The sequence below is a fragment of the Miniopterus natalensis genome, chromosome 7, assembly GCF_054644295.1.
Source record: "Miniopterus natalensis isolate mMinNat1 chromosome 7, mMinNat1.hap1, whole genome shotgun sequence".
Classification (NCBI taxonomy): Eukaryota; Metazoa; Chordata; class Mammalia; order Chiroptera; family Miniopteridae; genus Miniopterus; species Miniopterus natalensis.
In genome coordinates this window covers 46,808,037-46,831,251 of record NC_142087.1, presented here as the reverse complement: position 1 = coordinate 46,831,251, position 23,215 = coordinate 46,808,037, and the positions used below count along the sequence as shown (strand labels likewise).

At 41.7% G+C, this 23,215-nt stretch overlaps 1 protein-coding gene across 1 annotated transcript in view; it reads left to right on the top strand.

Moving 5' to 3' along the window:
* The first annotated feature begins 18,926 nt into the window (after nucleotides 1–18,926).
* The window catches only part of KCTD1 (potassium channel tetramerization domain containing 1), a 173,740-nt gene continuing 169,451 nt past the window's right edge, over nucleotides 18,927–23,215 (top strand). The window contains exon 1 of the mRNA XM_016195918.2: nucleotides 18,927–19,002. Coding sequence (XP_016051404.1) covers nucleotides 18,994–19,002 — 9 coding nt within the window. The 5' untranslated portion in view covers nucleotides 18,927–18,993. The remainder of the gene's footprint in view (nucleotides 19,003–23,215) is intronic.

Below are 23,215 nucleotides of genomic sequence, written 5' to 3'. Positions count from 1 at the left end.
TTTTTTAAATGCCATTCTAGGGGAATAGAAAGGAATACATCAATCTTACAGTGGATAGAGGGAATTGGTTTTGTATGTTTGTTTGATCTTCACCCAAGGATGTTTTTTTATTGATTTTAGAAAGAGAGGAAGAGAGAGAGAGAAACATCAATGTGAGAGAGAAACATCAATCGGCCACCTCCTGCTCGCACCCCGACCAGGGATCAAACCTGCAACCCAAGTATGTGCCCCGACTGGGAACTGAACCCGCAACCTTTTGGTGTTTGGGAGGACCCTCCAAACAACTGAGCCACCTGCTCAGGGCTATTTTATTTATTTTTAATTAAATTTATTGGGGTAACATTGGTTAATAACATTCTATAAATTTTAGGTGTACAACTTGATAATACGGCATCTGTAGACCTCATTGTGTGCTCACCACCCGAAGCCCGGTTTCCTTGCATCATTGTGTATTTGACCCCTTTTAACCTTTCATTTTTCCCCCACCCTTTTCCCCTGTGGCAACCACAATTCTGTTGTCTGTATCTATGAGTTTGTCTGTTATTTTGTTTTGTAACCAAAAAAATTGACAGAGAATGAGCGAACTGAAAAGCTGAAATGTTTTTAAGTTAAAAGGCTGCATTATAGCTGCTCTTCTCTGATTCTAAAAGTCTGTCTTTAGGAAAAACAAGGTTGAGTAAGTGAGCAATCTTCAATCAAAACTAAAAATTTTACAACTAGCTTTTATTTTCACTTGTTTTTTCCCCTTTGAAAATCCATTTTTAAAATGACTGTTTCTTTGTCAGCGGATAAACAGAGAACCTCTGAGCTTCTGGTGCTATTTTCTTTCTTTGCTTATTAGTAATTTCCTGCATGAATTCTGACCAAGATACTGTGGATATCTTACTCCTGCTTGGCTGAGGTCATCATGGCGAAGTCATAATACAGAAGAGAGCAGGTTAGCCCATTTACACCTTAACAAATGTGCAACATTTCTCTTTTAAAGGGCTAGATTACTTTTCAGGGAGTTAGAAAGAAACCAAAATAGAGAATATCTGGACAAGTCAGCAATAGTTACTGTATTCTTAGATGTATGGAACTTACTACCAAATTAAAATCCCATAATTTTAGGTCAATGTACACCTCAAACAAAGAAAACAATCTCTTTCTAACACTCAGGGAGGAAAAAGATAATATAAAATGTAACACCAAGAAAAAATAATTATACTTGATAGAGACCCATGGAACAGTGAACTGAATAAGGAAGCAGTTGGCCATCAGCATATTCAGGATCAATTCAAGATCTTTCCTTTTTCAAGGGTCCTGAGGCCCCTATCCAGAGAGTGAGATTTAGAACAGGCAACATCCTAAGGCTATAATTTAGGTTTTATATTATACACCTCACACCCTCCCATGGTATTTCTCCAGGTATCTGTGGACTGACTGTAAGAATGAATCAATGGAAAAATTAATGAACGAGATGAGATAGAGAGCAATATTCTCTAAGCTCCAGAAGTCCAGGATAAGAGCTGGTTAAGAAGAAGCTGTTAGAGATCAAGAGTTCTGAGATCATTGCTGGTCCTGGAGCAGGGACATCTGGTTGACCTTACGGGATAGGGGCAGGGTCATGCTCATGACTACAATAGATGATATACTGGACAGGAGTGATTCAAGATCTCCAGAATGTTCTCAGGCCCTCAGAACTCCAGGGAAGTCCTGAATGTTTTGTATATATTTGAAATAGACTAAAAGATGGAAAGACAAGGAGAAAAAAATCCTAAGAGTAATTAAAACTCTTTCACTTCCAGTTGAAAGAAAACTTCTAAGAAAGGAAATGAAAGGAGAGAGGAAGGGAGGGGGGCAGAAGGAGGAAAGGGAAGGAGAATCCCCCAAGATGAAGACTGTTCAGGAAGCAACATGATTACTTTTGCTACCCAAGAACCAGTACCTGAAGTCCCTTCACCTCCTTCCCCAACCTCAACAGACCAAGTTTTATGTGTCTCATAGGAGGAAGTAACTTAAAACAAAAAACATTTTTTTCAAGCCAAAACATTGGGTTTCAAAGTCTGATCACCCTAAAGACTCTTATTTTAAATATTATAAAAATACACATACACCTAGTCACTGAACAGTAACTGGAGTTCTTAAAACAATAGAAATAAAAAAAAACCCAAAGATTCTCTGGGGTTTTTTCCTATGAAGCATTCTAGGTGTTATCAGGGGAGGTGATATATCAATGCCTTATAAACGACTCCTTAATCCAACTCTTGTGAGTGTCAGCTGGTGTGGGAGCTGCAGTAGGCAGCTAGATCACCGCAAGAACTAGGTTTGATATTTTAGTTGAGGGTGACTCCCAAGAAAAAAAGTCTGTAACAGTGAACTTGAGCAAAAAGGGCAAAATCCAGGAATAAGAAGAAAATGGTTAATAGCAAGCTGAAGGGCAAAGAGAAGCTCAACCCTCGGAATCAGCTGGAGGCTAGTTAAGACACCACGTAGAGGTGTTCAAGGTCTCCGTGCCTCTGAGCACAAAACCAAAGTCTGAAAGGAGGTAAATTGGAGACCGTTGAACGGAAAAGTGTGTAGATTTATGAAAGCAGCCTGTAAAAACTGCACACTTTATCAGAAACTAATGAAACAAAGAGTCCTCTCCCTCCTCCCCTCTATTCCTTTACCATCGCTAATCAAAGGAACTGACAAATAAAATAAAAGGTCTTGAAAATTGGAAGGGGGGGGAAACAGATGGGGTGGGAGGGATTGGTGAGGGGGAGAAGAGAATTCTACATTTGAAGACAGAATCCTACAGGTGAGACTGGGGGCGAGAGTTTCCAATTACAGTGAAGGGTGAAAATGGCAGAGAAGATATGAAATATCATATTTGTGTTTGTTCTGTACTGAAAATGAGGATCTTCCTACCTCAAGGACAATTTTCACAGAAAGCAAAATGAATTGTGAGGGGGATGGGGGCTCTCTCCACGTTCACCAAGCAGCCTAGAAGGGGCTGTTCCGCCCACCTTTGCGAGTGCCGATCAGACGCTGAGCCCCGCGCTGCAGCTGCGAAGAGGCCCAGCCATGACCCTCATGGGTCCTTCACTCCAGTCTAAAGCATTCACTGTTGGGACTAAAGACCCATCCGAATGAACACATACACCCACAAAGGTGTCTCCTTTTTTGTCAGAAGACACTACAGTCCTCCTTCTGATTTTTCTTTCCTGCTTACTCCAGCCCATGACATTATGATAAATCTGAAAAAATAAAATAAAAAAAGGATCTTTTCTGCCCTTTTTACCACCCCAGAGAGGCCTCAAACTCCCTCTAAGGTCAATTCTGAACCACTACACTTGATGTTAAGTGACCCACCTTAGCACTCCATCCCCTCCCTCAATTCTCCAGTGCAATATTCTCTCGAACCCAAGTTCACATGCCCGGATTACATGATCCATTTCTCATCTACTCTGCCCTCCTGCTCTTCTAGACCTGTCCAAATAAATACCAGGCCTTTTAAAATTCACTTTTTTTTTTTACAGCTTTATTGAAATATATTTCACATACTAAATAGTTCACTAATTTGAAGTGTACAATTCAGTGGCATTTAGTACATTTGCGATGTTGTGTTACCATCACCACCATCTAATTCCAGAATATTTTCATCACCCCTAAAAGAAACCTCAAATTCATTAGCAGTTATTCTGCCTTCCCACCATCTCCATCCTCTGGCAACCATGAATCTACTTTCAATCTCTATGGGTGATTTGCCCACCCTAGGCATCTCACACAAATGAAGTCATATAATATATGATCTTTTGTGACCGGCTTCTTTTACTGCATTTTCAAGGTTCACCATGCTTTAGTATGTATCAGTATTTCAGTCTTTTCTATTGCATATAATATTCCACTGTGTGAACATACCACATTGTGTTTAGGCATTCATCAGCTGATGGACATTTGGGTTGTTTCCACTTTGGGGCCATTATTAATAATGCTGCTATAATATTTGTGTACAAGTTTTGTGTATATATATTTTCATTTCTCTTGGAGCAGAATAGCTGGGTCATATGGTAACTCCATGTCTAATATTTTCAGAAGCTGTCAAACTATTTTTCCAAAGTGGCTGCACCATTTTACATGCCCACGAGCCATGTATGAGGGTTCCAGTTTTTCCAATACTTGTTATTGTCTAAGATTCGCTTTTAATAAGAAACACATAACATGTAGCCAATTTTTTGATCTTTTACTATATGCCAGTGTCTGTGCTTAGTGCTCTGTATATGTTATCTTGTTTAATCTTTACAACACCCCAAGAAGTAAATGTCATTTTCTTCTCTTCACAAACAAAGTAATCAAGGACTAGAATTTAATGACTGGACAAAAATACCAGTGGTAGGGTGGGGACACATCCCCATTTCTGCCTCCAAAACCCACTTTCAAATACTACCCTAGGTAACCTCCCAAGGTGCCTTTCCAGGCCAACCCCAGCCCCCAGGGTCGTTTCTTCTTTTGAAATGAGAGCTAGTTGGTAATGGTTTGTGTACCACTTGGTATTGTTCTCGGGTTGTTTCCTGTATAAAATGTTATTTTTCCCAACTAGACAGTGAACACTGTTGGCTGGCATTACTCTGCCTCCATTTTGTACTGGAGAAATAAAATGTTTAATAAACATTTAATGAGTTGACAACACTTTTTGTGAGTTTGACATGCTTTCTTTCTTTTCCTGGGATGTGGGGGGTAAGCTGAAGACATAATTTCCCTTTCAGCTTGTTTCCATGATGCTTGAGTGAAGCAAGAAGGACTAGACCGTGACAACGCTTACACTCAAACTCATGTAACCCCTAGAAAACTCTAGAAGTTTGTGTTTCAGAGAGTGTTACTTGGGTTTGGTTTTTTAAAGCAAGACTTTATAATAGAAAGTCTGGGCTCTTCCTTTGGAACCCAAGATACACACACACACACACACACCCTGCATACACATATATACATATGTGCATAGACATGAGTATTTTTTGCATGTGTATTATATACCAGGCACTTTATATATGTTATTTCTTATCCACCTAACTCAACTACAAAGTAGGTACTAATTACCCCCATTTTATACATAAACTCATAATGCTCACAAATTCATTTGACCAAGGTTACACAGCTAGTAAATGACAACTTTGGCTCTTTAGCCGATGCTCTTTTCACTACACAGCACAACTTCTCTCAGATGTCCAAGAAGGAGCCACATAGCTTGGCCACGGGGCCATCAGTTCGTCCTCTTATCTTCTTTCGGCACCTACCCTGTGGCCACCACAACCTGCCCCACATAGTCCAGCTCAGTGTAATCTAGTGCCCCACTCTATCACCACACCCTCTATACCCAAACATCCTGATCAAACCCTGGGAACTTACATAAAAACATTCTGGAATAAGAAGCAGGTGCACTTTGGGTTCATGGGATTGGGCCTTCAGGTTTTGAAATGATGTGCTAGTACTGAATGGTTTTGAAATAAACTCATAAAAACATGCTCAGCCTCAACAGGTTCCAAAGTGTTACCCAAAAACCCCTGTGTGTGGGGTGAGGGTTGGGGGTGGAGAATAAAAGGTTCCACAAGTTAAAATGAGGTCAACTTGATCATGTTCTCATTAGTCACATCTCATAGACAAATGTGAATGAGCATCATCAAAAGAACATTCAACTCAATCTAGATAGCTTGGTTTTAATCCAGTGTGACATTCATCGCTTAATTTCCTTGGGCCCCTGTTTCTTCTCCTATTAGGAAAGCTATTTGATTGAGTTACATGATCCCTAAATCTCCTTTAAATGTGAAATTATATCATTCTTTAGTAATGAGGAAGGGGTCTCTCTGGGAGGAAGAAGATTGTAAACAGGGTAATGTATCTGGACTCTACAGATGTGCTTCAAAGGCACAAGAACCTCCGGAGGGTACGTGGACATTTTTGCAAGTTCATGTAGGAAGAGAGAGGATTCATGGTTTCCTTGTATTCTCAATAAAATCAGTAACCTCCCAAATTTGCCAACCACCAGCTCTAGATTAGAACTGAAAAGTGATTGTGAAGAATCATTTTCCACAGAGGACTGAGTGAATTCAGATTGAGGACAATCTCAAGGTTTTCTCCTTACCTCCTACAAATAGTACAATACAAAATATTTGGACAAAAAATACGGACTTAGCTGAGCTCTTTAAAGGTTCCTCCTCTAAGGCAGTGAGCGGGGTAGACCAGTGTTTCTCAGTGTGTGATGAGGCTATCAGCATCAAGACGCAGATGTTCACTATCACACGCCAAACTTGCTGGGTGAGCTTTTCCAGGGCTAGGGTCCTGGAAATCTACAGGGGATTTTCACCCACATTTGAGATGATCATTCTTCATTGGAGAACAAATGTGAGAGATTCATATACCACCCATATTCCTTTGTACATAATCCTGAACTCTGGATTTTGCTTTAAATGTTAAAATTGTCTCTTGGATTTGCTGATCTCTATAGATAAGTAGATTAGATCTGAGAGCCAATTAAACATACAAATTCAGAGGAAGTATAAAAATAAGGGTATAACTTTCTCCTGGAGAAGCTTCAAATCTGAAAATAGTTTAACTATGGAAGTTTAAATGGGATCAAACTCACATGCTATGTGTGCTGGCCTTTACACAACCACTCAACATGAAGCCAAAGAGGAAGAGCTGGATATTTTTAAAACAGAAAATACAAAGGACAGGTAATAAACACTTCTGTTTTAAACAGTTACGATAGGCCTTCATTTTAATCAAATGGACGCTGAATTTTAGGGGATCTTAGGGTGTGTGTGTACATAGTCTTTCAGTGTTTCTTGCTTAAATTGAAGTAAAATATACATACATACCACAAAATTTACAATTTTAATTGTTTCTAAGTGTGCAATTCAATGGCATTAAGTACATTCATATCAATATGTAACCATCACCACCATCCATCTCTGGAAGTTTTTCATCTTCCCAAATTGAAATTCCATACCCCTTAAACACTAACTCCTCATTCCCTCCTCCCCCAGCCCCTGGCAACACTGTGTAGCTTTCTGTTTCTATGAATTTGACAACTCTAGGTACTTCATATTAGTGGAATCATACAATGCATATCCTCCTGTTTCTGGTTTCTCTCCCTTAGCACAACATCTTCAAGGTTCATCCATGTTTAGCATGTATCAGAATTCCATTCCTTTTTAAGACTGAATAATATTCCACTGTAAGTGTACAATAAGTTTTGTGTATCTGTTCATCCATCAATGGATAGCTGAGTGTTTCCACCTTTTGGCTATTGTGAATAATGCTGCCATGAACTTTGGTATACTGGTTCCTGATTGAATCTCTGCTCCCAATTCTTTTGGATAGAAATCTTAGATTTTAGGATAAGTTCTCCAAGACCTTGGAAACCTATGACAAAAACAAAACAAAAAACACTACTGCAAATTCATAAAATCACCAAATCCCAAGGACACTTATTTCTCTCTCCCCTTACTTACCTGTTAACAATCTCAGCCTTCCCCCCTCTTCAGTTGTTTTTCTAATGTGTTCTTTCCTTTATATGCATTCATTCATCATTCATTTTTTCCTTCATTAACAAGTACTTATTGGACAACAACTGTGTGCCAAGCATTTTGTTGGGCGCTGGAAACACATGTAAGAAAAAGTGGGTCTAGTTCCTACTTTATGGAAATAGATGGTAATCAAATGATAAACAACTGCATAATTGTAAACTGATTAGTACTCTAAAGGAAAAGTCCAGAGAACTATAAGTACTTATAAAACAAAGCAAAGCGCTGAACTGGTCTTGAGGGGAAGAAAGACCTCCCTGAGGAAGTGATATTTGAACTGAAGGATAAGCAGGAGTTACCAGTGTAGACAAGGGAAAGAGCACTCTAGGTACAGGAGTTTCCTCCTGTGCAAAGGCCCTGGGGCAGAGAGCTGCGTGGAGGAGCTAAAGGAGGCCCAGAGTATTAATTAGGGACAACCCAGAGTGAGGAGAGAGAAGCCTAATGTGGGTGTAGAGGGAGATGGACCAGCTCAAACAGGGCTTAGAGAAATTTTGGTCTTTAAGAGCAGAGAGAAAACATTGAAGAGATTTGTTTATTTATTGAGAGCCTTCTGAGAGCCAGGCCCTTTCTAGCAACAAGAAAAGTCTGTGCCCTCAGAAAGCACAGGAAAAGGTGGGCCTCTGTTTCTCTGTACTGTGCCATGCATCCTTCCTGAGTGTGAAGCGACCCTTTGGCATAACACCAAGGCTGTGGGGATAGTGGTTGACTGGCTGGTTTTCAATACTCTTTTGAAACTTCTCTTGTTACTCTCCAGACAACTAACTACTATAGCTGTGAACGTGGAGTTTAGAATTCCACATCAGCCAGACCTTTTGTTCATTACCAAGGACATGTGGAATTAAGCAAGCCAAGGGTAATCAATTCTGATGCTTCAGGCTATTAGACCACCCATGGGGCTTGGGAGAGATATTTCCTCTTTATATAAAATGGTACAATTGGCTTTGTGTGAGAGGCGCTCTCCTCTCCCTCACCCTGACGTATTTATTACATTGTGGCCTCTGCCAGAGGCAAGTACCTGACTACCCAGGTCAGGGTCCAGCTCAGTTTGGGAAATCGTAGATTCATTTAAAAAATAATGGAATTGGTTTTCATTTGCAGGAACCATTTCCTTTTCCTTTTTCAAAAGGAAAGGTGCATATCTCTACCTGTAATTTTTATGAAATTGCACATACAGACATAGTACAGGCAGAGAAAAGAAAACTGGGAGACTGACAATTTTAAAGTTAAACTTAGAGCTCTGCAGGATTTTTCTGTGATTTGATGCATGGTATATAACTGGGCAGGGGGTGCAAGGCCTCCTCTTGTAAAAAGTTTGATTTTAACTGAAGCTGGAGTTGGGTGTAGTAATTACAAAGAGAAAGAGCCATGGTTTTCTTTGGATGGTAGCTGTTCTGTGCACACAGCTTGCCTCAGGGAGGCAGTGTCAATGCTCCCATTAGGATTTCCGGGTCTAATTAGGAAACATACACAGTCAAGTTTCTCCGAAATGAAGAGCCAGCTAATTAGGCTGTGAGGATGTTCCTCTAGAACTTGCGTTGGTTTGGAAACACCTTTCCCTTTATTTGTCATCAACAAAGGGTGAGTGGAGGTGGTGAGAAGGAGAAAGATGTATGCAATTTAAAAATAAATGGGGATAGCCCAGCTGGTGTGGCTCAGTTGGCTGATCATCGTCTCATGCACCAAGAAGTTGCTGGTTGGATTCTCAGTCAGGGCACATGTCCAGATTGTGGGCTCAATTTCCAGTAAGGGGTGTGCAGGAGGCAGCCGACTGATGTTTCTCTCTCTCTCCCTCTTTCTCTAAAATCAATAAAAACATATTTAAAAAATAAATGAGGATAGAGTATGAACTGGCTATCCAAAGAATGGAGACCTTATATTCTGCTCTCTCAAATCCTATCTGTATCCACTCAGCCTCCAAGTCCTCAAGTTGCACCCTGGCTGGGAGCTAAGCCAAGCGACAGGGATTAAACCCTAACAGTGTTTGTCAGCTCAGCAACATGCGGAAGATACTTTCTGCTACTTGTCTACCTGCCTGCCTCCTTTATGGTTTCAAAAAATAAGGGTGGGCATGGGCTATAGAAAGTCTCAACCACACCATTAATAGTTTCTCTTCCTTCAGGGCAAAGTAAACTCCTTTTCTGCTCACCCACAGGACAAGGTCTTCCTGAGGATTCTAAGGACAGCTGCACCTTGTTCGATGATCTGAGATGTGGGGGTGACTAAGCCACGGTTCTCTGGAGAGATCATCCTCGTATTTCCAGGGGATGGTATCAGAACAACTCCAAGAGTCAAAGTCTTCACAGAGAAATAGTACAAAGGAGGGTAAGGAAGGAAAGGGGGAGGTCGCCTGCCTGTTTCCTTACGCAGACTAGGAACTCAGCATCCTATGGATAAAGAACTTGGTTCATTTGATTCCTCTTGCTCTACTTCATGAATATTGTGGTGACAACCCTGGCTGAGAAGACCAGATGAAGTAATGGAGGTGACTGCCAGTGTTTGGTAAATTGTATAAATATAACTCCTCATTGTCTCAGTCTGAATAAGAAAAGTTAAAAAAGGAAAAAAATCATAACAGGATGACGTGAAATCGTGGCAGAGCTAGTTACGGTTCAATTTATTGTAGATTAAAATATAGACTCAAATATGTGTCAAGAGGTTTGGAAAGTAAACATGTGGCCTGAAAATGGAGATTAACATTATCATCTTAATTTATTCATTCTGGTTCTTCAGCAAATGGCCATGAGAACGTGGGACCCTAAAGAGTCCAAAGGAGTAAAGGGAGAAGTAGGTTTATTCATTTTCCACCACCAACTCTAATCCTACTGCCCAGAAACCTGCAGAGAAATGGGTGGCTGGAGTTGGGTCTATCCCTTAATTTATTCATTACCCATTTAAAATTTCTTCTTAAGTTTCTACGACAGGCTTAATTTTTCTAGATCAAACACAAGAAAAATACTTCTCATTCTGTTCTAGACCCTCCCTTTTGCTTGGGTGAGCTTCTAGGAGACCCAGATACAACTCTGAGAGGACAAGTTGAATAATAATACCAATATCTGGAAAACGCATGTCTCTAGTGTGATCATGATAGGCCACTCTGCCATTAGCACCAGCACTCCTTACAGAGAACCCACAAGAAATAATAAAAGATAAACCATAGACGAAGGCCAGTTTTTAGGTTAAACAGATTTAAAAACCAGACAGTGACTCTTCTATAGGAAATGAAGGGATGTGTTCTGATTCTTTAAAATCTAAAGCTTCCTCTTGCTATTATTTCCAGAATAATAAAAAGATCAATTTCTGGGAAATAAAAGGACACCAACAAATCTATGACAAGTTACTATGAGCCCAAAGGAAGGGGGTATTTAGGTTGAATAGACAAATCTAAGCATCTCTAGGTGGCCACAAGAAGGTAAGCAAGAAAAATTAAAGCTGTGGTTATAGGTGGTTGATCCAATGCAATCCAAAACTCAGGAGGAATTAAAAAGTAAAAACAGATTTTTTAGTTTCATGAATTCTAAAAGCAAAACAAAACAAGGCATCCAGTTCTCTGATTCCCTTCTTAATGTAGCAAATGATTCAGGTTAGTTAATTATTTTACTAATCTACAAGCTGTTTTAGATTTTGCATTTTTCAGGTACAAGTCCATGTCCACACAATGGCAAACACATAGGACACATCTAAAACACTGAAACAACCCAATGCTTTGCCTACATAATTCCAAGTATCCAGACACAGATGTTTTCTCTTTGATATCTCTTTACTACATAAAGATAAGTTTTCAATTATGTATTTGTTGCAGACCAATTTCTTTTTCTAGGCTTTACCATAGGAGGAAATGTTGGAAAACTTCAACAATTTCCAGGGATTTTACCTGAATCAGAATATTCAAGTTTTTATAACATAATGAAGAAATCTTCAATGAATGGGGCATCTTAGGTGATCTGGATACAGAATAGTGAAATGGTCTGTCCAAGCTCCCACACAAGCTGGGTCTTCAATGCAATGCCACGGCCAACACAGAGAGCTGGAGTTTCTGCCCCACTTCTTGACAAGTAGGCAGAATCAGGTGCAACTCATTTGCCATGTGTTATGGATGTAACGCTAGTTAAGAAAAACATCAGAGAATCAAATGCCTTATTTTGTTTTGGTTTTTACCATATCGTAGCCACTCACCATATTTTTAAGAGATATTTGTAGAGTTTTTTCTTTTTTGTTGTGGTGGTGGCAGTAAAATATAGATCAGATAAAATTTAGCATTTTAATCATTTTTAAGTATACAGTTCAGTGGTGTTAAGTACACTCAGGTTGTTGTGTAACTGTCACCACTATTTATTAATAATCACTCCAGATTATTTCCATCTTCCCAAACTGAAAGTCTGCACCCATTAAGCAGTAACTTCCCATCCCTTTCTCTCCCCTAGCCTCAGTAGCTACAGATCTACTCTCTGTCTCTAGAAATCTAACTACTCTAGGTACCTCACATAAGTGGAATCAGGCAATTTTTGTCCTTTTGTCCCTACTATATTTTGACATGGCGAGAGAATCTAAAAATTAGAAATAGCTAACTCCTGGGCATAATAAGTAAAACTAAAACAACAGATCTACTCATACTGTCCATTTTCCAGGTTCTGAGTGAGATGCTTTCTCTGATATTTCTCATTACTACATAAAGATAAGTTTTTAATGATATATTTGTTGCAGACCAAAGGTTAGGCCCCCCCCCCCCCAAAAAAAAGTTCTTTCGGTAGGCTTTATTATAAGGAGAAAACCTGGGAAAATTCTTGCCCCCGACTTGGGTAAGTGAGGAGTCATAGTATTATAATAATATTTTACCTATCAAAAACCTTCAGAAGCAAAATATTAAAATAAAAGGCTAAGTTACTATCATTAATTTACAAGTTCTTCCACAGAGCCTTTGTTTTGTTTTGGGATAGCAACAATTAGAAAAGAAATAGACATGCAGGCTTTGTTTTCTCCGCAGGAACTGCTCTGGGTTTGGTACAATGGATATGTTTTCTCTCTCTCCCTCTCTCTCTCCATCTCTCTGTCTCTCTCTGTCTTTAAAAATTAAGATATCCATTATCTACAAAGCAACCTTACAGGGACAGATTGAGGATTTAATTTTAGAATTTCACATCTGACTATCATAGCCAGATGGTCTTTACACAATGGAAGCTCCCTACCATCATTCATAATTGTTTCTTATCACTATCATTAATGTTATTATTAAGAACAATGTTGAAATCATTTAAACGCCCACGTTTAATAGTCTTGATGATTTGCTCCCCTCCTCCCAGTGCCCATTTGAACTGATCAGGCTCATTAAGACTCTAGAAGCTGCTTTCTCTCTTGATAACTTTAAAGCAAGCACGCAGGCCCTTGCTTCCTGTAGCATTTTGTGGCTCTTAACACAATTTGAAGAGAAATATGTGTGTTTCTCGGTTAATTATTATTTTTTGACCAGATATTTTTTCCTTCTTGGGTTTGTTTGCTTTTAACTAGAGCATGTTCATGATTCTTTTTCTTTTAAGTAAGCCTTATGTTTTTAACCACAGGATGATTCCATCAAATAAGTTTTATAGGGTATTCTTCAGGGGCGGAGCAGGGAAAGGTTTTTTAAAAATTGAAATATGACATCCGTATCATTAGAGTTTTAAAGTTAGTAATATGCTTAAGGCAGATATTTCATGGTTAGCAAAGCTGAGAGGTTCTGACACCCAAGGATGCACGAAGAGATAACTACATAAATGTATATGGTGCCCCCGAGGGGCCTCGATTGTATCACGGGGTTTCTCACCAACGGCCGTGGTTCAGACAGAAGAACAGTGAAGCACAGCTAAGTGGTTCTCTACCGGACGGGCTGTGCCTGGGCCGCATTACGCTGCAAACAGAAGCACCTTCCAGTGCCAGCTGGTTACCGCGAGGCACTGAAATATGAAATAGAACAAAACATCTAATGAAATGTTTATCTTATTTTAAATATTTCCTTAAAATAACCATTGCATGGCTTTAAATTGGATCGCCTGCCAGATGACGTGGAACAATCTGAAAATGGGAAGGTCTAAAGCTTGGGAAAGAAGACGTTACATAAACTGGGGGAGGTGGGAAGTTGGGTAGTGGGATGACCGATTGACAGAGGGGACTATTCCTTAGAGATCTGAGAATCGGCCCTAAAGTTCATTTCTTCTCATTTCCAATACACACACACACACACATACACACACATAGATATATACATATATATATGTATATATCTTACTTGCTTGTACTGATTCTGTAATTCCTGAAAGGCAAAAAGCAAATAATTATGAAGAAAGAGGTTCAAGGCAGAATTCCACTTGAGTCCCATTTCTTGTACAAGCAGTTTATAGAAAATGCTTAATTAATTATTTTATGTGTGTGAGGCAGTCTTGTAAAAATCAAGGCTCCTCAAAGGAACAAAAAGAGTGTTCCCTAGCATGCAACATCACAGGTATATGACTTGTCATTGCTAGAATTTACCTTGGAGAAAATCTCTTTTTCCCTCATTATTTTACAGCAAAAAATGAGGTGTCTGTGTAATTTCTGGATAAAAGAATGAGATTTAGTTATTATCCTTAAAAATGACGAATCACAAAATTTTCAATATATTAGCTATCTCCCATTGCATAAATATTTTTCTTCTGTGTTATTAAGTTAAACAGTAACATTTTGCTAGGGACCATGTTATTTATTCAACAACTACTGTAAACCGTAATGACAGTAATTGCTATCATTTATTGAGAACTCCCTGTATGCTAGGCACAATTCTAAATATTTTCCACATATCCCATTTAACCTCAAAATAAGGCTTCATAGGAATTTTCATTCATATTTTATGCCTAAAGAAACTAAGGATCAGGTCACACTGAAAGTTAAGATGCAGAGTTACAATTGTAACTCAGAGTCATAAACCTACTTGCAATTATTTATTCTAAATATAGACTGTGAACACCCACCAAAGAATATTAAATGCCAGTAAGGAGTATAGGTGCTTCGGGACTCTTGCTGCACACATCTACTTCCTTGCCAACGAATGTATTTCTCCATTAAATAAGACCAGCTAAAATGGGGCCCAGGGCATCTGACCACAGTTAAGTTTATTTCTGCATTCACCACCTACGTTCTCTATAATGTGAGAATATAACCAGTATTCATACTGCACAACTATAGAAAAAATTTTGATAAAAGACTGAACTGATTTAAGGGCCTCGGTACAAGAACTTGGTGTCTGTTTTTACTCAGATTATGGGTAAACTGAAATGAATCCCCAACAGCAGAACTGCCACGGTTAGCAGATCTACCTTTTCAGAAAGTGAGACATTACAGACTCGACATGGACAGTGATAGAGAAAACTAACCTGTTTTCCAGAGGCTAATCATAGGGAGGTGGTGGTCGGGGCCAAACCTCCAGGAATCGCAAACCCATTCTGTTTCAGCTCGTTAATGCTTCTAGTCACCTCCAGAAACATGTGCACATTCCACAGTATTGTGGGGAGTCTTGGGTTGGCTGATAGAAAACAGGTGATTGGCTACAAAAAAACTGACTCAAAGATAAAATAAAACAACAGAATGTGCCTTCCCGTGCTGCAGGGCCTCTTGTGGTGACTATAGGTGGATCCTACTGGAGCAGTGATGGAAATGCTGCCATTTAGTGACGCTCAGGGAGAAGAGCGTGGCAGCCTTGTGGTGCTGGTCACAGCCAGCACGTCCAGTTTGAACCCAAGCACTGGGGCTTCCCTCTTCTTCCTGATGGAAAATGCAGTAGAATTTTTAACTTTGATCTGGGTGTCTGGCTTCTTCAGCAAAGGGCTCTTCAATTTCACATTTCATCTCAGCAGCTAATGTCCACATCTCGTCAAATTGCCACCAAGAATGTACCACAGGGCAGTCCCTGAACAAAACCGTGATGTTCCGTGAGAACTTGTGATTTGAGGGTTCAGTGACTATAATGCTACCCAATGAGCTGTCCCCAAGTTATTAGAAGGGGCTGCCGCTCCCCTTAAAGGACATCCCATTTTCTCTTCTTCAACAGTCATTGTGCTAAACTTTTTTCTACCAAGCTCCTGGTTTCAGTTGAAAATATCCTATCACTGTTTTTATGCCTTGAAAAACTGGTGGAACTCATTTTGATAATGAGACCCTGGAAGATGGCAACAGAGGTCTGTGTTTTCTTTCTGATTGTTTTCTTGCTGATAGTTTTATTGCCATTCTCTTCCCTGTTGCTAATGGTGTTGAGGCTGTTGATCTCACTTCAACTATTTAATGAAAAAGGAGGTTAGAAGGATTTTTAATATGCTTTTTCCCCCAACTTCTTCATGATTGGCAAAAAAGGGGGGAAAAACCAAAACAAAACACTGTAGAAATCACAAAATGCAGAAGTTCACTTGCACAGGTATTTAGATAAAAAGTACTTTGTGGGTAGTTTTACAATTGTAGGGGCCGATTAAAGTTAAGTTGGTAGGTCTTGGTATCTTGTACTTGGCAAGATATGGACTCTGCTTTCCACATGCCATTTCATCAAAAAGCTATTTAAATTTTAAAGTAAGTTGTCAATCTCCTTGATCTGAAGGTCGTGAAATTTAGTCATCTCTTTGTATTGCACCATCCAAAATAAGTTTTGACTCTGAATCCCTGTAGTCTCAACTTTGAGTCCCCTTTAAACTATAAGAAAATTAAGATCCTCACTACAATAAAATGAGACCTTACTCGGCAGTCTATTTGCCAATGAGATTACCACAGATTTACTGATCAACCAAATAGGTTGGATCACTTTAAAATGTCAATGATCTAAAGCTTAAAGAGCATCATTTTGTAAGTGGTATCATTCTGAAATATTAAAACATCTAAAATGAACAATTCAGAACTTAATTTGTTCAAGTGAATATTATTCCCTTCAGAACAGTTATCTTGGAAAGCGAAGTGCCAGTAATTCCATTGCTTATAAGTAGTTTGAGAATTGTCTTTAGTCCATTGGGGAACTAATAAAACTGGTCTCAATATTTTTAGTCTCTCTTTTTTAAACTCTAAATAGCATAATCCATCTACATCATTCACTTATTCTCAGACCTGGTATTAATTTTTTTGTGGTGGGGACCCAAAAGTTAAACATAAAGGACAAAGATTTGTTGCCATCAGAGATATTTAAAAGAATGTGCTAACAGGTTTTTAGGACAATTCTAAAAAGGAATTTCCAAAGTATGTTTTTTTTAAGCCATGTCAGCACAATTTAGAACTGTGCAGTTTCTCAAGGTGAGTGACTTCAGGGGGCTACCTCTTACCTTTCTTCTAGTCCTGCGTCTTTGTGGCCTAGTTTTGGCTCTGTTAATGGCAGGCTTGTGACCTTGTATAAGCTGCTTTAGTTTCCTCATCTGAAAAATGATGGGAAGGCTAGATGCCTGCAAAGGATCTTTCCAGTTCTATCATGCCAGGATAATCACACAACATTCCCTAGACTTTGATTAAAAGTCACTGTAGGCCACCATACCCTCAATGTATTGTCATATTAATAATTGAGGATGTTTCTTCCATAGTCTGTTTTCTTCTCACACTAGTATGTTAACATTTTGTGCCATTTGGGGGCAAGAACAAAGTTTTTATTCATTTGAATTGGGGGTATTGTGGATATGTAAAAATTTTTATTGCAGATCAGAGGATGTATTTACCTTGTGTGTATGTGTGTGGGTGGGTGGGGGTTGCAAAGAATACCATTTGATATTGAGTTATTTTGTAAGTCATTCTGTTTTTAATTCCTACAGAAGACTGATATTTTCAAACCAGATACCCTTGTTAGATGAGCTTGTTATGTTAAACAAAATCTACCAACACACCTGATTCTTATTATGACATTAGTTTCTCATGTCATTTTAGCAGTAATCTGACTGACTATATTTTTATAAAGCTTGGCCCTTCCCTTTTCTGCTGGTGTTGCAGAAGTTGCCGACCTTAAAGGTAAAATGATGGTTAAAATATACATTCTGTGAAATGTTGCCAATTGCAGGTATTCACAGGACATGTCTGGTTCTATTTAGGTGTTTGCGTTTTTTCCTTTTTTCTTTTTTTAGTATCTTGGACTTACAGGCTGGTCTTTTTCATAAGAAATGTCAGCAAAGTCTGTGAATTAATGAACTGTGAAGTGCTCAAAAAACATACCATTTCAAAAAGTATCCTGCAAGGATATAACACTAATGGGAGGTGACCCTTGAGTTACAACCAAACATCCCACTCTAACTAAAAAGAATTAAGATAACAACTGGCTCAGGCACACACAATGTCTTTGAACAAAGACCTAGACAGAAAGCAGAAGTGATGAGGAGTGGGGGAGGTCAGAACTCGAGTAGCAATCTGGGGAAACGTGTTTATGTTAGAGTCTCTTTAGCTCTGTTGAGCACTTCCGTCAAATAATGGAATTATACAAACCCCCCTATAAAAGATACCAGGTGGAGAGAGAGCAAAGAGAACGGAGCAGGCGAGGTATGCTCAGAAGGTTGATTAAATAAACCTAAATTGTAGGTCCTTGGCTACACCTAATGTACGTTTTGTTTAATTTAGCTATTAAAAAAAAAAGGCAGTGTAACTCCTTCAATCTTTTTGCAATTCTGCATGGTTGAACATTTGAAATGAGTTTGTGTATCACCCCCAGGCGCTGATTCAGACTTGATTGGGGCAAAGCAGATTGCATGTGCTTATTTTTATCCACGTCATTTGGGACGTTATGTCGCCAAAGGAACCAAAAATGTGCTGCTCTATTGCCAAATTATCACCTATTCTTTGACCAGACAGGGCAGCAATCCTCCCTCAACAAGTTGCGCGACCTTAGTGTAACAGCAATGTCAGGTCAACTTGAGAAAGTGAAGAGAGAGCCCTAAACACAAATAAAAAGAAACAACCAACAATCCTTATAATTATCATCATCTGCTGCTTTTCCCTCTTTTGGCAAAGAAACACTCCATCCATTTGCAGAAATCGCCCGCGGAAACGTTACATCAAAACTAATCACAACGATTAAAATCAGCTTTTCTGTGCAAGAGGAGGGTAAAGCGCAAGTTGGAGGCTGGAATAAGGCTGTTTTTCCACCCAAAAAAATCTGGGGGGAAAATTTCCTATATGTATATTTATCTATACTATGTGTAGACCTTTATTTTTGAAGGAGATCAATTGTCTGCCCTGTGATCAGTTAATTTGATTTAAGTTTTATTTTGGAGATTGATTTAGACTGGAGGTAGAGGCATGAGCTAATTGTATCCTGATCCTTGCCTTGAGGGGTTTCAAAGCCCTGGAGCAACTCTTCTCTGTATTTTGTTCTGTCTACCTTAGCCAAGCTATTGCATTTCTCTCTGGTGTGGCGAGCCGAGCAGATCGCTGGGAGAGAAATCGGAAAAGGGGGGAGAGGAAAAGGAAAAGGGGACTTGGAGAGAGACTTTGTGCTTCAATGTTTCAGGTAAGATCTGACGGTTTGGGTTTGTTATTATTTGCTAAGGAGGGTATGGCTGGGACTTTGGGCGCAACTCGCTTTTACGCATGTGCCAGGCATGGGGCGAGAGCGCGGCACACTCGCACACACACAGCCCGCCGCGGCGGCTCGGGACCCGCTCGGCCGGCGGCCGGCTCCTCCGGGGCTGCGCCTGCCCGTTCTCGGCTTTCTTCCTCGAGTGGGAGCGGGCACGCGGGGCGGCGGCGGGGGCAGAAGGCGCGGGCGCGGCCGGCGGGGGCTGGAGCCGGGGGCCGGGGGCCCGCGCGCCGGGGCCGGGCTTCCGGAGCTCCGGGCCCGGTTCGGGAACGCGGAGCGGAGCGGCCGCGGCTCTCGGAGCCCGTGCCAGCGCCGCCCGCCCGCCGCTCGCGCGCCAGCCTCCCGGGCGGCCGCTTCGCCGCGGCTCTCCCCCCGCCCTCCTCTCCCCCGCCCTCCCTCCTCGCCCGAACCGCGCGCGTCCCTTTCTTCCCGGGCGCGGAGCTCGGCGCCTGGACACGAGCCCCGCCGGGAGCCTCCCTGCGCCGCGGGCCCCGAGCCGCCGCCGGCGGGAGCGCCCGCAGCCAGCACCGCCCCGCGGCCCCCGGCGCTCCGCTCCCACCCGGGGAGGAGGGGCCGCCGCCCCCTCCGCGCAGGCAGCCTCGGCGGCGCCCCCGGACGCCCCGTGAAAGACGCCATTGTGGCTGCCGAGCGGACGGAGCCCCGAGGCGGTTTTCTCTTCCCCTCTCGCTCGGGCCGGACCGCGCCGCTCCCCTTTGTGAGTGGCGGCGGGTGCCCGGCGCTGTCCGCCGTCCGTCTCCGGCCGGGCTGATCCGGATTCACCGCCTCCGCCCACCCGGGCGCCTTTAAAGCCCCCACCCACCACCCACCCCCTCCCTTTCCCAGCCCCCCCCCTTTAGATGCAAACGTTTCACTTATTTTTAAAAAGCTCTCATTCCTCTCGCTCCCCACCTCCTTCCCAGATAAAGGGCACGGCACATGCTCCGAATTACAAGTCTCCTTGGGAGGCGGAGACGGGGGAGGGGGCCCTGGGTGGGGGAGGAGGGGAGCGCTGCAGGTAATGGCTGTGGCCGCGCTGCGCTCGCTCCCCTCCGCGGTGCCTGCGGCGCCCAGGCCGGGGCCCGCATCCTTCCCGCCCCTGCTGGCGGCCAAGGTTCCCTTAAAGGGCCAGTTTCCCCGCCGCCTCCCGTCTCCGCCGCGAGAGCCAGCGCTCGGGGCACCGAGGTGGGCGGGAGGGATGCAGTTGGGCTCCTTTCTGACCTCTTTCCTACCCCCCCTCCACTCCCGCCGCCCCTCTCTATTGAAACGTGAAGTGTGCTTCCTCTCGCGTCCCCAAGAGGGACCTGGCTGCAAAACGGAGTCCGCGCCTCCTGGAGACGGAACGGGGTGGGGGGCGCGTTCCGGTGACTTCGTCTTAGAAGTGCGGCGGCTCCCCCGAAATATCCGGGAAGAGGAAGGCAGACGCGTGGCGCGGGACTCCCTCGCCGGGACGCGTGCGCCCCGCGGCCGCCCGAGCGCCGCAACTTCCGAGCTAGCGCGTCGACATTGTGTGCCTTTGTGCTTTCCAACACTTGCACTGTCGTGGAAACGGTTCTCTGGGATCGAAACGTTTTCACCGTGACCGTGCTGCGGGGGCCGGCGGGGCGGGAGCCAACTAAGTTAGCGAAGTTGGAAAGGGGCCGTCGGCTTTGCGCGTGGGGAAGAGCACGCGGGAACTGTCCAGTGTGCCCGTGGCCCTGGCCGAGAGGGGCACCGCAGTAGGCAGAAGTAATTTGGTACAAATGCTACATTATCTTTTAGATCTCAGAGCTGGCTGCTTTCAAGCAGATCCTTGACTCGTGTGTGCGCGGATGTGCGTGTGCCGGCGTGTGTGTATCCTAGGTGGAACTAGGAGAGACATAACAGTTTAACATACTCATTCTTTAAGAAACGTTTGCCTTCTGTTTTCAATCAACGAAGCTGGCAGCTAGAGATACAAGTTTATTTGAGAATACCCTCTGGGTACCAAGCATGCTTGGATTGTTTTAGCAAATTAAAAATGAGCAAAATGCTTTTACCTTCCCAGCAGTAGACTCCTTAAGAGACCTCCTGTTTTGTGGGTATGTGTGCATTTTTTAGAGAAACATTTTCTGCGTGTATCTCAAATGTGTTTTTAATGTGGGAAAGGAGAAAATAAAGGATTTTAAAAGGCTTAGGCTGATGCCATAGAATGAGCCATTAAACCTGATTGTACGTCAAGAAATTCACCTGCATATATGGGAATCTGTGGAAACTAATAATAGCTAACCTACTTGGCGAATTTGAAATAGTGGTGGATTCATTTGTCTCCTGGATAAAGGGCAATGTGCTGATCTGTTCCTCGTGTTTATATTTGTGTGGCATTTGGTTTACCATGAGGGGCTGGTGTTCAGGAGACTGCTTACAGACTGCACCAGTTTGGCTCAGGAGTCCTGCTGCTGCCTGCATGGAAGTGTTAGCAGTTATGGTGAAAGTAGGTTTGATGTTTGCCAATTAGGTTGCAAAGGTGACCATTGAATTGGTAAAACTTTGCATCACAGAGAAAAAACTTCATTGGTTTAGGCCGTATGTTTATAAAAAGAAAGTAATTAAGTAAAAATATTAGACATTTGCTGAGAAAAATGTGAAGTGAATTGAGCGTGAATGATAGTTGGCAAAAAAGAAATCTCCCACCACAGTATTCAAAATGACTGCAGTGACTTTGCTGTATTAATTATGCCTGAAGCACAATATAAAGTTCTCTAACACACACTAGAGGTCTCTCTTCCAGCTGTAAGATTTTCGCGTTTGTAATTCTTTGCCAGGGCTTACATAGTAGGGGTGTGCGATGATAACTTGGCTCATACTTCCTGAAGTAATAGTGATTTACTGACCATTCAGATTACTCTGATGTAAGGTACTTATTTTGGAGACTAGTCAGTAATAACAGCACAAATTAAACTAAGTACCAGTAAAGTAACTGCAAAAAGACTTTTACTAAATGATGATGAAAATATATTATTCAGTTTGTTAACTAGCATTATGGACCTTTTGGCATACAATTATTTATCCAAAGCAATCTGTTTCTAAATGTAAAAGTAATTAGTTAACGATGTATGATGTCAGAGAACTTTCTGAAAATTAAACTTCTATTTCACTCTAGGTTTTGCAATAAGTTGCTCGCACAAATACTTTCTTGTCTTGACGTTTCCAAAATCCAAATGATTGTTTTCTAGTTCTGAGATATGATGTTGCCTGCTAAGATCTTTTTTGTTTTAATTTACATTGCTTCTGAGTCATTCAAAGGATGTTTATTTGTTTGTGAACCATCAATTCACGAAGGCTTTTATTTAGTTGGATCTTAAACTGCATTTCTGAACCTTCTGGGGGGACTGACATTTATAATTCCCCAAGCAAATGGAGCTTTTATTTTCTTTATCTTTAGAATGAACATCTTGGGAATAAAAATGAAATTTTCAGATGCAAGCATGTATGCTGATTTTAATAGCTTACTCATGCAGAAGTTAGAAACAACTCAATTTTCCTAGGCACTGTAATAGTGCTCTGTCTTTTCATTCATAAAAAAAGTACTAGATGTAAATCACGTTATGGTTGTTGATGAGTTTGGTTTGAGAAAATCGTGCAGAAAACAAAACAGATAACCCTTTAAGAATAACAAATCAGTATTCATTAAGTTCATTCAGTCAGCAAATATTTACTTGTGCCCGCTGTATGCAAGACAACTGTGCTAGATGCCAGAGACACATGCCAGTGATGAGAAAAGCGTTCAGAGTCCCCAGTCTCTAGGAGTTTATGATTCAGGTAGGGAGACAGATGTTAATAAAATCAGTTGAACAACGAACGCACAGAGATGAGTGCTTTGAAGGAAAAGGAACATGGGACTCTGTTAACATTAACCAAATAGGGACAAAATGGCCAATACTGGAGTCAGGGTTCCGGAGGAAGTGTTTACAAAATGAGATTTAAGGTGACAGGCAGGAGAAGAAGAGAGAAAACAGGGAGTAGGTCCCAGGCAGAGGTCAGAGGAAACAGCATTTGCCAAGCTGGGAGAGGCATGGCAAAGCGAGAGGAGCTCAAGGGTTAACTAGCTGGAGTTGAGGGAGGTAGGAGGGAGGGAGGAGAGAGCATCCTTCAGGGACTGGCTCCTGGTCTTAACCCTAAAAGCAGT